Raw genomic sequence first — 13052 nt, forward strand, 5'->3', positions numbered from 1 at the left:
ATCATACCATGTGACAACAAGCAATAACTATATTTTGAAAATATTGGAAAATTAGTAATTGTTAATGATAGTTTAAACATATTTAATTCATTTAATTATTTATTAATTACAAATTAATTATTTCTGTTACAACAATCACTATATATATATATATATATATATATATATATATATATATATATATATATATATACTAGTTTATAACTCGTAGGCACCACGGATTAGAAAGGTAAAAATAATTTTAATTAAATTATAAGGTAATTATTGAGCAATGATAAAAAAAATTAATAATTTAATAAATTAGGCAATAGATATTACAAATAATTTTTTTGTTCACGTGTTTGATATGTGTAAAATGGAAGAGTGAATTAGTGGAAATTTAATTAATGAGGAAAAATCTTAGAATAACAAGCGGCAACTAATTAATGTGAATCTCTAATTGATTGACATGTGCAAAATGTGCTACTCTTTTATTAGGTAGGAAGATATATATATATATATATATATATATATATATATATATATATATATATATATATATATATAAAAGGCCATCACGATTCGTGATGGCCAACACGTGAGGCACTAGAAAGTATAATTACAGTTTACAATTGAAAATTATAAAAATAGAGAGACTCTCCAATTTATCCAACTACCACATCTGATAGAATTCTTATATTTAATCCAAACTTATGACTGGGAGATGACATTGTCCACGATCTTGGTAGGAGGTGGACATTGATTGCTAAAGATCTTGTTGTTCTTTGCTAGCCACGTTGCCATAGAAGACACAATAGAATGACATTTAAGTTGTTCCTTTTCCATGGACAGTGACCCCATGCAGCCCCAAAATCTATGAATTTTTACACCGATGAGAATTGGTTACTGGGATGCCACACCACTTAAATACCCAGTCATGAGCGAGACTCATGTGCAATGTTACACCTGATCAGAAGATAGTCTTCAACAGGGCCGGTCCATTGATTTTTAATGCCCGGGGCAAGATTCTAAACTAATGCCTTTATTTATTTAAAAAATAGTAAAAATGAAATAAATTTTACAATCAAACCAAAACAAGGTTATACAAACAAAAGTATACATAAAATTCATCTAAAAGGATGTCTCCTTGCATTTTTTGAAGCAAAAACATCTATTATTTTATCATAATCAAGACTTCGTAGGAATTGACTTTCAATACTCAAAATTGCTAATCCATTTAATCTTTCTTGAGTCATGGTACTTCGAAGATATGACTTCAATAACTTCAATTTCGAAAAACTTCTTTCCGCGGAAGCAACTGTGACCGGTACCGTCAACAAAATCTTATATGCCACCAACACATTGGGAAACATGTCCATCTCCTTTGCAAACTCCATAATTTGAATAGCTGTCCAAGGAAGTTCACCTTTATATGCTTCATCTGGCAACATTTTCTGCAAAACTTGTAACTCAATAAATAAATCTTTTCCATCAATATCAAGTTCCTCACCATTTGTCAAACTAGTTTCAAGTTTCTTACAACATTTTTTTAATTCATCATCAAGTAAAGATTGTAACTTTGAACCATCAAACGAAAATCCAAAAATGGATTCAAAATGTTGCATTTGCTCAAATCTACTTCTCAATTGAGTTAGAGCCATATCTATTATAACAATAAAATAATCAGTTCTAAATTTTTCTTGAGATGATTGTTGTTCTCTTTCAGTATTTGGAACTTCATCAAATTGCTTTTTTCTACTATAAACACGTTTGATAGGAAATTTTGGTTCAACTCCAATATTTTCTGCTATGTTTTTAGCCTCATTAATAGCAGTGTCAAACCCATTTTCCCTATATTTTTCAAAATAATTAACTAATCTTTCTAAATTTTTTATTGCAACATCAAGAATCATATCTTTGGATTGTAATTTTTTACTTACCAAATTAATTCTAAATAAAATTTCATGTCATATCACTAAACTTAAAATAAATTCAAAATTAGAAAATTCATCATTTACTAATGATTCCGCATCTCTACAAACCTTACCATCATCACTCACTTGAGCTAATTTTGTTAATGCTTCTTTTATTTGAAAAAAGTTGAGTTTTTATTGCTTTAACACTTTCAATGTGACTTTCCCAACGAGTAGTAGACAATGATTTTAGGGTTAACTCATCTACATGGTCAAGTAAAACACTCCATATATGTGTGGAGCTAGAAAAAACATTATATATTGTTTGACAAGTATCAAAAAATGCTTTACTTAATGACAAGAGTTTGTCATATCACACAAAAATAAATTTAAACTATGACATCCACAAGGCATATAAAAAGCTCTTGAGTTTATATCAAGCAATCTTTTTTGTACACCTTGATGTTTGCCTTTCATATTTGCTCCATTATCATATCCTTGTCCTCGAATACAATTAATATCCAAGTCAAGAGATTTTAAAGCATTTTGTAAAACATTAAAAAGTCCTAAACTGGATGTATCTTCTACCATTAAAAACTCTAAAAAAAACTCTTCTACTTTTATTGGAACATTTGCAACATCAACACATCTAATAATCAAAGTCATTTGCTCTTTACGACTTGCATCCGGAGTGCAATCAAGAATTACCGAAAAATATTTTGTTTTTTTATTTTTCTAATAATTGCACTTTTAACTTCGGATGCCAACAATTCAATTAATTCATTTTGAATTTTATGACTAAGGTAATGAAAGTGACTTTTTTTTATCTTGAATAAGTTGAAAATGGTGTTTCATTATTGGTTCAAACTCAGCAATCATTTGAAGTACACCTAAAAAGTTACCATTAGATTTCTCATATATTTTTTCATTAGTTCCACGAAAAGCCAAATTATATTCAGCTAAACATTTTACAACAGCAATAATTCTTACCAAAACTTCTTTCCAATGTTGAGTATCTTTTTTTATTCTTTCTTGTAACTCTTTATCAATTGTTTCATTTTTCCTTAACCTAAGTCGTGTTTGTGTCCAAGTTTTTAAATTAATCATGTGTTCAGAACTATGTTCATGTTCATTTAATTTTTCACTAAGATGTTTCCAATCATTAATTCCTTCGGTTGCCAAATTACTTCTAGATCTAGCTGTTTTAAATAACTTACAACAAAAATAAAACACTTTATCAAGTTCTTTTGAATACACCAACCACTTTCTATCATAAGAGTTACCATTCTTTAATTTACGAATATAAAATTCACAAGAAAAATGTCTACCTAGTGCATCTTTTGGAAAAATTTTGTTATTTTCAATTTCCCTAATAGGCCATTTTTCTACAAGCAAATCTTTCATTTTTAAATCTAACTTATCCCATACTCTTGGATCAAAAATATTAATATCACTAGATTTATCAACAAAATCATTATTTTCATGATCATTAGAATTTTCAATAGGTTCATTAGAAGTTTCAATTGGACCTTTAGAATTATCAACAAAATCATTAGTTTCAACATCATTAGTATTTTCATCATTATTTTCATTTCTAACAAAATACTTATTTAAAGATCCTTGTAATTTATTAATAAGATCCTGTTCTTTTCATTTTCGTTTCCTATTTTGAGCACCAGATGAAGGTTTTCTAGGAAACATATTTAAACTTCACAACAAAAATTAAAAATCAAAAAGATGTAGTAATATCAAAGAAGGATACAACCTGAGATTAGCAATCCGTGAAATTAGCAATCCGTATCCACAACCTGAAGTTAACAATGTATCCACAACCTAAACAAAAAATAGTATCTTTTAGATTTTCAGAAATTAAATTAACATATTATTCAGAAATAAAAAACACAATCAGATTATTCAAAATTCATAATTTAAAAAAATCAACATATTATATTCATCCAATTATTCAGAATTCTGAATTAATATCTCAACAAAATCAAAATCAGAATTCATATCGCATCTCAGAAAAATCAAAAACAGAATTCATATATATCGCAATGTACATATCTGTAACATCCCAAAAATACGAGCCAAAAAAATTCATTTTAAAACATACCAATTGCAAAACATTATAAATAAAGCATTCACGGATCATGACATTTCATAAAAGATGTTGCTTGTCTGGAAACCATTTCATAAAACATAATACTATCAGAGTACAAAAGCCCAGGAGGATCCCATAGTGCGGAATACAAAGTGTGTGTGTGTGATGTACCGCTACCGTGCCGACTCCTTCCCCTTCGAAGAAGAGGTACCTGAAACCAAAACTGAAAACTGTAAGCAAGAAGCTTAGTGAGTTCCCCCACATTACCACATACCATACAATTATATATCATACACACTGTCGGGCAATTCTGGGGTGCCCGACCTACCCGGTACGGCCTTTCTGGGGTGCCGACCTACCCGTGTCAAGCCGTTCTAGGGTGCTGACTACCTATGTCGAGCCATTCTGGGGTGCTGACTACCCATCGGTCCTAACAACCGATCCTCGGGGACTATTTCACCCCCTACTGCTACTATCACATATATCATAACATAACATATTATCAGACATATCTGGGTGTCCGATCTACCCTTCGGTCCTAACGACCGAACTTGGGGACTATTCCCCTCCTACTACCGCTATCACATGTAACATATCATGCCAGCATATAAACATATCATCACATACTATCATACATATCTGGGATGTCTGACCTACCCTTCGGTCCTAACAACCGAATTCTACTACTATCACATATACATATCATGCTAGCATATAACATATCAGGTAGTAGCAAACCTAGATGATATCACAAAGACAATCATCTAACATACAAGTCCTACTGGTGGGCCGGCATTGTGGCCGTAGACCCACCGCTACTGGAAAGTAACTCACCTCAAAGTAGTTGTTGATCTGTGTGGGAACTGACTGTCTTCTGCTGCTGCCGCTCCGAAAATCCTCCGGCTATAATTCCCACAAAACCCTTAGTCAAATACTGCTAACCGACCTCAGGGTAAAATGACCATTTACCCCTTACCAATCAAGAGTCAAAGTCAACTGCCAATTGGCCCGACTCGCCGAGTTGACTTGCCAACTCGCCGAGTCCCTATCCCTTTGTCCGACCGTAAACCCGTCTCTACTCGTCGAGTTAAGCATTGACTCCACGAGTCCTCCTTCTAAACTAAAGGCCAATAGCCCTTCATCCTACTCGTCGAGTTGTATGAACAACTCGCCGAGTTCATCTTCATCCGAAGAACACTCTATGCTGAGACTCGCCGAGCTGTATGAACAACTCGCCGAGTTTGTTCTTGAGGCAAGAAGATTGCCTTGAACTCGCCGAGTCATGACATTGACTCGCTGAGTTACTTCATGAGTGAGTCTGGCTTCCGACCCACTGAGTCACACCCCATGACTCACTACTCCAACCCGCAACACGAAAAAGGGGAAAAACTCGGGGACTCGCGACTCGACTCGCCGAGTCTGCCACATGCAGATACTATACACGCGATTCTGCTTGAATCCAGCTCATGTCATTCATATATCTGGGTTTCTAGGGCCTGATTAACACGTAAAGTTTCCAACTTTACATGTAAATAATCACCCATGAGGGTTTTAGGGCTCAAAATGCACCAAAAGATTAGATCTAGGGCTTTCATGCAATATGGCTCCATAAAGGCAGTAGATCCAAGCTCCTGGAGCTCAATCATGCCTAGATCTAGAGGCTAAACAACTTATTACGAACCCTAAAACACAAACAAGCTTGGAGAAAGGCTCAAGAAGGACTTTTATGGAGCTACAAGGGACAATAAGCATGAAAACAGAGGGAAACTAAGTTATACCTCAAGGAAATCACTGAGATAACACAAATATGTCTGGCCTCCTTCTTCTTTTATTGATCTACTCTCCTTCCCTCTCCAAATCTTCAAGAAAACAACACCAAAATGCTTCAATCTCACAAGGAACAAGGCTTGAACGAAGTATAGAGCTCTGAGGGTGAAGGGGGCGAGCTTGGGGGCGGATAAGAGGGTTTAAATAGGGTGCAAACCCTTGAAATTTAGGGTTTCATCAGACAGCGGGGACTCGCCGAGTCCAGAATATGGACTCACTAAGTCGCCAACTTAAACGTGTTCCGGATCCCGTCTCTACTCGGCGAGTCAGACCTACAACTCGCCGAGTCTAAGGCTAAAAATGAAAAACACTAAGATAAATTTTACGTACCAGGAACCAGGTGCTACAATATCACTATATCAGATTCAACAATAGACATACTATATCAGATTCAACAATAGACATACACATAACTTATCAGATTTACAGATTATATAAAAACAATCAAAATCAACAACTTAATTTGATCATAATTTCATAAAGCAAGAGCAGTAGAAGAAAAAGAAAGAAAAAAATTACCTGTAAAATTAATGAGGCTTAGTGTAATCCAGTTTCCTTAACACTGCAAGTCTTCAATCTTGGATCGGATGAGCTGAATGGAAATTTCACTTCTCTAGGAAGCTATATAAAAAAAACTGAAATTTCAAAAACTTACCGGATTAGGAGTTATGCAAGAAATTTTCAAGTTGGTTATGCAAGAAATTTGAAAGATTAGAAAAAACTTACTGGATTGATTATGCGTTAGGACCTTAGGGCTTATGAGGACGAATTCATCACAGGGACGGTTCATCAATAGCTATATCCACCTTTGAATAGAGGACGATTCAGGAAACTAGAAAGAAAGAATCAAAGAAAGAAGAAGTAGACGATCGCGCGCGCACGAGAGAGAGAGAGAGAGAGAGAGAGAGAGACATGGCAGTATGCGAATGCGATGGCTATAGCCGATAGACTAAAAGTCTAAATATTGATTTCAAACTGTAATCGTCCATGTCCATCTCCATTCTCAAGAAAGGATGCCTTGTGTTCTTCATCTTCAATTACTGGAAGTTTAGATCGAAGAGTCGGATACCGTGTATTAGGTCTCCAAGAATCCGCTCCAAGAATCCGCTGCCCTCTTAAGCCTTGAACTGGATTGATTTTGTTGGACTAGTCTTCATGGCCCAAATATACCTATAAGAGACTTTGAAAAATTGCTGCCCCATTATAAATTGTTGCCATGGGCCATGGCCCAGCTTGCCCTGGGCTAGGGCCGGCTCTGGTCTTCAATCTCTGATTCAATCCCACACAAGGGGCATAAACAGTTTTGGACTAAAATTCACCTGTGAGCTAAGTTGCTAGCTACCGGTAATTTTCAAGAAAATTAGAAAGAAAAAAAGATTCAAGAAGCTGATAGAAAAAGCTAAGCTTAGGGAAAATGAGGTTATCACTGAAAAGATAAGAAAAAGGAAGAGACTCAAAAATCTGGAAATAGAGTATTCCTATAAAAATATGAAATTTTTATGTTCTGCTGTACAAATACCAGATCCCCCAATGTTTGTCATATATGAAGGGATCTGGAGTGAGAAAGAAAAAATTAATATGAAGAGGAGTCCCAACCACACCGGTTAACAAATATGGTTGGGCACAGTCGAGCCAATGACATTAAAAAAGAGCGCCTTTCCGGGAGGCAACTCGAAGCTCAATTTTTATTTTTTCTGCTTTCAATAAAGAGTGGTCGTAGCTCCAAGCAAGCTTAGGGAAATCAGAGGATCTTCTAGAGTTGCGAAAATTCAGATTTTTCGCCAACATCTTCGTTAGAATCAGAATTTTCTACAACTTATCATGTATATTTTTTCCTAGCCGCAACCTTTTGTTTTTATATGCTTTATTGATTTGTTCATTCCTCCCTGAGCATTGAGGACAATGCATCATTTTAAGATTGGGAAGGGGGTTAGTGTGAAAATTTTGCATTTTTTGTTAACAAATATAAAATTTTCAGTTTAAGTGTGAGAATTTTGCATTTTTTGTTAATATTTTAAATTTTCTTTTTTGCAATTAAATATTTTCAATTTTCTTTTTTGTATTTTATTTTCTGCATTGCATTTGCATTAATTTTATTTTAGAAAAAGTCCAAAAATATATTTATTTTCTGTTTTTCTGCATAAAAAAACCCAAAAAGATTTTATTTTTAGTTACTTTAGTGTTTATTTTCTACATATAAAAAATTAGAAAAAAATTCAGGAAAGTTAGATGAAATGAGGAAATTCTTTACATTCAATAGCTCTATAAAGGTGGAAAATAAAAGTCTGAAACGACACGACAAGATCGATATTAGAAGCGTAGAAGCAGCTTTCATACTAGGGAACGCAAAACACTATGATCTGAGACATCGTCTGTAAAAATAAAAAGAACGGCATACCGAAACACTGTGTGGATGGTAATCACAGTTTCAGAATTATTTGCTTTGGAATGTTAAAAATGAACCTTGATCGACAAGTTCGGGCGCACATAACATGTTCGTATTTGATTGACACGAATTACCCTCACGGTAGTATAGAACCTTATATTATATCCACACAACCAACAAAGAAATTAAGAAGCAAGCAAAACCGTTATATTCGAGCTCGACGTGGGTACAAACTGTCAAATTCAGTACCCGAGTAATTTTCTAGCACAAAAAAAATACATATGTGTGTGACCTGTGTGATATGATATTTATTGTTCTCAGGAAAAGTGAAATCATAAAGCTTTGACCCCTAATGGAAGGTTGACTGCTTCGACGAAAGCTGATTTGACCGTAACGAGTACTTAAGGTTAAGTTGAACCTTGTTTTTAACTATGTAGTCTTAAGGACATGAAATTATAAAATATATTAATTTAGCTTGCAAGACTAATTAAGGTATGAAGTTTAAATAAAATCTATGGATGGTTTATTGGGTTACACCTTCGAGAGTCTTCCTGATTTCGGGAGTTTGTGATACATGGAAGGTATTGAAATGGTCGTCTAGGTAGTGATTCTATTAGAGCTTCCTTGATGTGAAGTCTGATCATGTGAAAAAAAGAGTGAAGTATTTTTTTTATTAAAGTTCAAGTTTTTAGTTCCTTCTGTTTTATTTTAGTTTTTATTCTAATTTCTTTTAGGTCATCTACATCTTTCCATTTTGTCTTTAATGATTAATCTTTTTATAACTTGAGGGCAAGTAAGGTTTAATCTTGGAGAGATTTGTTACATGTAATTTTATGCATCCTTTTTTATTAGTTTTTGTTTAGTATTTTGCATCATATTTTAGGTTAATTCATATGCATTAGTTTAGTTAATGTCTAACTCATATTTATGTCAGAATTCCCAAATTGCTCATGTTTTTATGTCATTCTTAGATAATTCAAGTGGAGCCATACTTTGAGAGCAGCTTGAATGTATATTTGGAGTTTAGTTGGAGTTGGAACTAAAGAAGGATGCTGAGGAATGACTGAAGCTGCTTGAATGGAAAAATTATGCCCGATCTGTACGAAAAAATAAATGCGATCGACACTGTTCAAAAATACGATCAACATTGTTCAAAAATGCGATCCCATTTATGTATCAAGGATTTGTTGGACCAAAAAATCATCTAGAGTCTTTTTTGGCAAAAATACAATTATGGAAACCTAAAAATGTGATTGCATTTTCTCTTCGATGTCCTAAAAAGGTTCAAAAATAGCAGCATACTTCATTAAACGGGGGTTCTAAGGAATTTGACCAACAATACGATCCATTTTTGGAAAAATGTGATCATGTTTCTATATTACTTGCTTTGGAAGTTGTTGGCTTGCATATAAATTCGACCTCTTTGATCAATTTAAGCTCTAGATGTTCCTAGACGACGCAAATGACTTCTTAAGGCGATTTTCTACACTTTTCATCAATTTTTGAAGATCTGAAGCATGTGGATCAACACAAATAACACAAAAATGCTCAAAGTAGACTCAAAATGCTTGCAAGAGGCTTAGGGTTTCGTTCTTAGGGTTAGATAGGATGGAGGCTGAAGGAAATGAGGGTTGGAGGTGAGTTAAGGTGTTTAAATAGGGTCCAAGACCAGAAAATTAGGGTTTAGTCGGCCCAGACGAACGCAACGCGTTCCCTTTCGGAACGTAGGGCGTTCCGATATGCACCCACGCCCATTTTCCTTTTGAACGCCATGCGTTCTTACTTGGTACACCATGCGTACACGGTTTGACCCAAACCCTTCTAACTTCAAATGGCCATAACTTCTTCGTTATAACTCCGATTTTGACGTTCTTTATATCCACGAAAAGTTAACGAGAAGCCCTACGCATCTATCAACTTTAATTAGCCTGAAAGCCAACCGAAATTAAATCCAAAATCCATAAATGGCCCGAACCAACGCCTTTGCTGATACCTTTGGGCCCAAAACACAAACCGAATAAATGGGATCATTCCAAATACATCATCCACCTCGAAATTCCCAAACTCAACTCTTCGATTGTTCTAACTCAAATAGTACCCACTCCTTGATCACCACCCTGAAAAGGAAACGATTCGAAATGGGGCGTTACAAGATCAATCTTGGAAAACCAAGATGCACCTTGGAGCTGGTCAAATAAATCGCCAATCTTCGGGAGTGGGTAACGGTTCTTCACCGTTAGCTTATTTAGCTCCCAGTATTCAATATACATCTGATGTAACCCATCCTTCTTCTTCACGAAAAAGATCGACACTCCCCATGGCGAACTACTCGGCCGAATAAATCCTTGGTCTAACAGCTCCTACATCTAAGTAAACAACCCCTACATCTCTGAAGGTGTTAACCGATTAGGTGCCTTGGCTATCGGAGCCGCACCAGGAGCCAAGTCAATCCGAAACTCCACCTACCTCTCCGGAAGCACTCCTGGAAAATCCTCCGAGAATACATCCAGGTACTCCCAAACAATCAGTACATCATCCACAGTCATCTTAACCTTCTCCCGGGTATCCATAACATAAGCAACAAATCTGGAACAACCCTGTTAAAGATAGTGTCTAGCCCTGGCTGTTGAACATAGAACTGGCCCACACTGAACACCCTCTCCATGAATCACCAACTCTTCCTCACTTGGGGTACGAATACGCACCAACTGCTGCTCGCAATCAATCACTGTCCCATTGGGGCTCAATCAATCCGTCCCCATAATAACCTTGCTCTCACACAGAGGAATAGGAACCAAATCAATCTGATACCACTCACTGAACAACTCCAGTACACAACCCCGATGAACCCTCGATACCCGCACAGGGTGATCATCAATAATCTCAACCTCTAATGGACAGTCCAGCTCCCCCGGAGTATCAACAAACCTCTTGTTGAGCGCAAGAGAAACAAAGGATCGGGTAGCCCCCGAATCAAACAAAACCAAAGCAAATATACTGTTTACAAGGAACGATCCTAAAAACAAAACACACATATATAATTAGGAAAAACCAACATAAATAGAGAGATATAGAGAAGATACATACCCGTCACCACATCAGGTGATACACAAGCCTCCTCAGCTGTCATCTGGAATGCTCTGCTCATTATAACAGGTGCCTCTAACTTTCCTTGGCGGCCATCTGTAATCTGCATGGTCGCCAGAGCAGGTGCTGCAACTGGTCTTGTCGCGGATAAACTCGGACAATCAGCCTTTTTATGGCCTCTCTGATTGCAATGAAAGCTAATTAGACTCGATCCCTAGGTGGTGGGTGTGCAATCCCGACTAAGTTACTATACTCTCATATCGTTCGGACTTTTCACACACAGTGTTATAATGACCTAATTACTATATTCCTAGATTTTTCTCCTAGGATTCCTTCTGCTTCATTCTGCTATCAGCAAAGAACTTCTACCAACTCTAACCAATTATCGGACGAAATACAATTGCATGCCACTAAAATCAAATAGTCTATCGACTGTAAATTTCGACACTACAATGGTTGGACTCAGACAAGAGCGGCGAAATAGTGCCGAATCAGACAATCTAAATTTTTTTAATTCTGGGAGCATGCAACCTAACTACGCTTTAAGACAAGAGCTACACAAATCAACCGATTTCTATTTCGATTTCTGTGTCGCACACTATTGCGCTGAAACTTTTAAAAATCATAAGTTACTCATACGAAGTCAGAGTTGGACGTTCTTTATATGCACGTTCTCTCTTTTATAACTACTACGACTTTCGTTTAGATTACTTAAGCTAATAAGAAATTTATCTCAAATTTGTATTTTACATCATGCTTTGTCGTATAGGGTTGAACGCAAAACTTCGCAGAATCATAACTTCTTCATACGAAGTCGGATTTAAGTGTTCTATATATCTACATAAATCGTATCGACGTTTCCTACATGTTTATGGTGATTATTTTGGCTCAAAAGTAATATATTTCTACTTCATATTTCATAATAATTGTTTAATATTACAATTTACGGAAGTAGTAAAAATGGGGTGTTACATTTTGGCTACTGCGGCTTCCAGATTGGTGATCTTAGTTGTGTTGTTGGACATTGTTACTAGAATCGACTCCTCTAATACCATTTAATACGACTTAGGTCCCAAACCAGAGGATTAGGTTTTGGGGGTTGTCTGTTATTCGATGAATAAGGAAAACTCCAAAAATCAATTTCTCTTATTAATCATGTAAGAAAAAGAAACATAAATCATGGCAATATTTATAATATCTAGCTCAATCCTAATTTAAACAAATAAAACTTTGCCTTATCTCCCTCTTAATTGTATCTCCGAACTAAGAACTATATGACATTTCCTGAATCTTAGGGATTTTATATCTTGAGTCTTCCATCTAACAAGCTTTAATAAGTATTGTCTAATAAAAATAGTTGAGTTGTTTATTGTCCCTTCTGTCATCTGTAGGGTGCATGTCATGATGTTATCTACCGGTCATTAGACTAGTAACATTCTCACAACGTAATTCATTGGCCTGCAACAACCGTACGACCTTTTTCTCAATGGTGCTTTTGGTGGTATAATAACTCAGACAAAAACAAACCACAAATATTTAGCCTTCTATACTGATAACTTATGACCTTTCACTTTATTTAGAAAAAGTTTCCGATTTAAATTAAAGATACCGTATACGTTTAAAAAACAATTTTACGAGGTCCACCATTTGGCAATGGCCCACTGCAAATCTGAAAAGCCCAAAATAAAAAACTTTTATTTTGTAGTAGTCCCACAATTTCAAAATGAGGGTCCAACAATGGGCTCACTTCAATTTTCAT

At 35.5% G+C, this 13052-nt stretch overlaps 2 protein-coding genes across 2 annotated transcripts; both read right to left on the reverse strand.

Annotated features, from left to right (window-relative positions):
- Nucleotides 1-1106: 1106 nt before the first annotated feature.
- On the reverse strand, nt 1107-2558 carry LOC128133480 (uncharacterized). The gene is made up of 3 exons (XM_052770939.1): nt 2363-2558; nt 1920-1929; nt 1107-1830 (listed from the first exon to the last, which is right to left on the reverse strand). Exons 1-3 carry the CDS (start codon nt 2556-2558, stop codon nt 1107-1109), a joined length of 930 nt encoding a protein of 309 aa, XP_052626899.1.
- Nucleotides 2559-2690: 132 nt separating this feature from the next.
- Nucleotides 2691-11402, reverse strand: LOC111907842 (uncharacterized). The gene is made up of 5 exons (XM_052770940.1): nt 11294-11402; nt 11212-11222; nt 3658-3725; nt 3176-3486; nt 2691-3091 (listed from the first exon to the last, which is right to left on the reverse strand). Exons 1-5 carry the CDS (start codon nt 11400-11402, stop codon nt 2691-2693), a joined length of 900 nt encoding a protein of 299 aa, XP_052626900.1.
- Between the last annotated feature and the right edge of the window lie 1650 nt (nt 11403-13052).

This window comes from Lactuca sativa, chromosome 4, assembly GCF_002870075.4.
Source record: "Lactuca sativa cultivar Salinas chromosome 4, Lsat_Salinas_v11, whole genome shotgun sequence".
In the NCBI taxonomy this organism is placed as follows: Eukaryota; Viridiplantae; Streptophyta; class Magnoliopsida; order Asterales; family Asteraceae; genus Lactuca; species Lactuca sativa.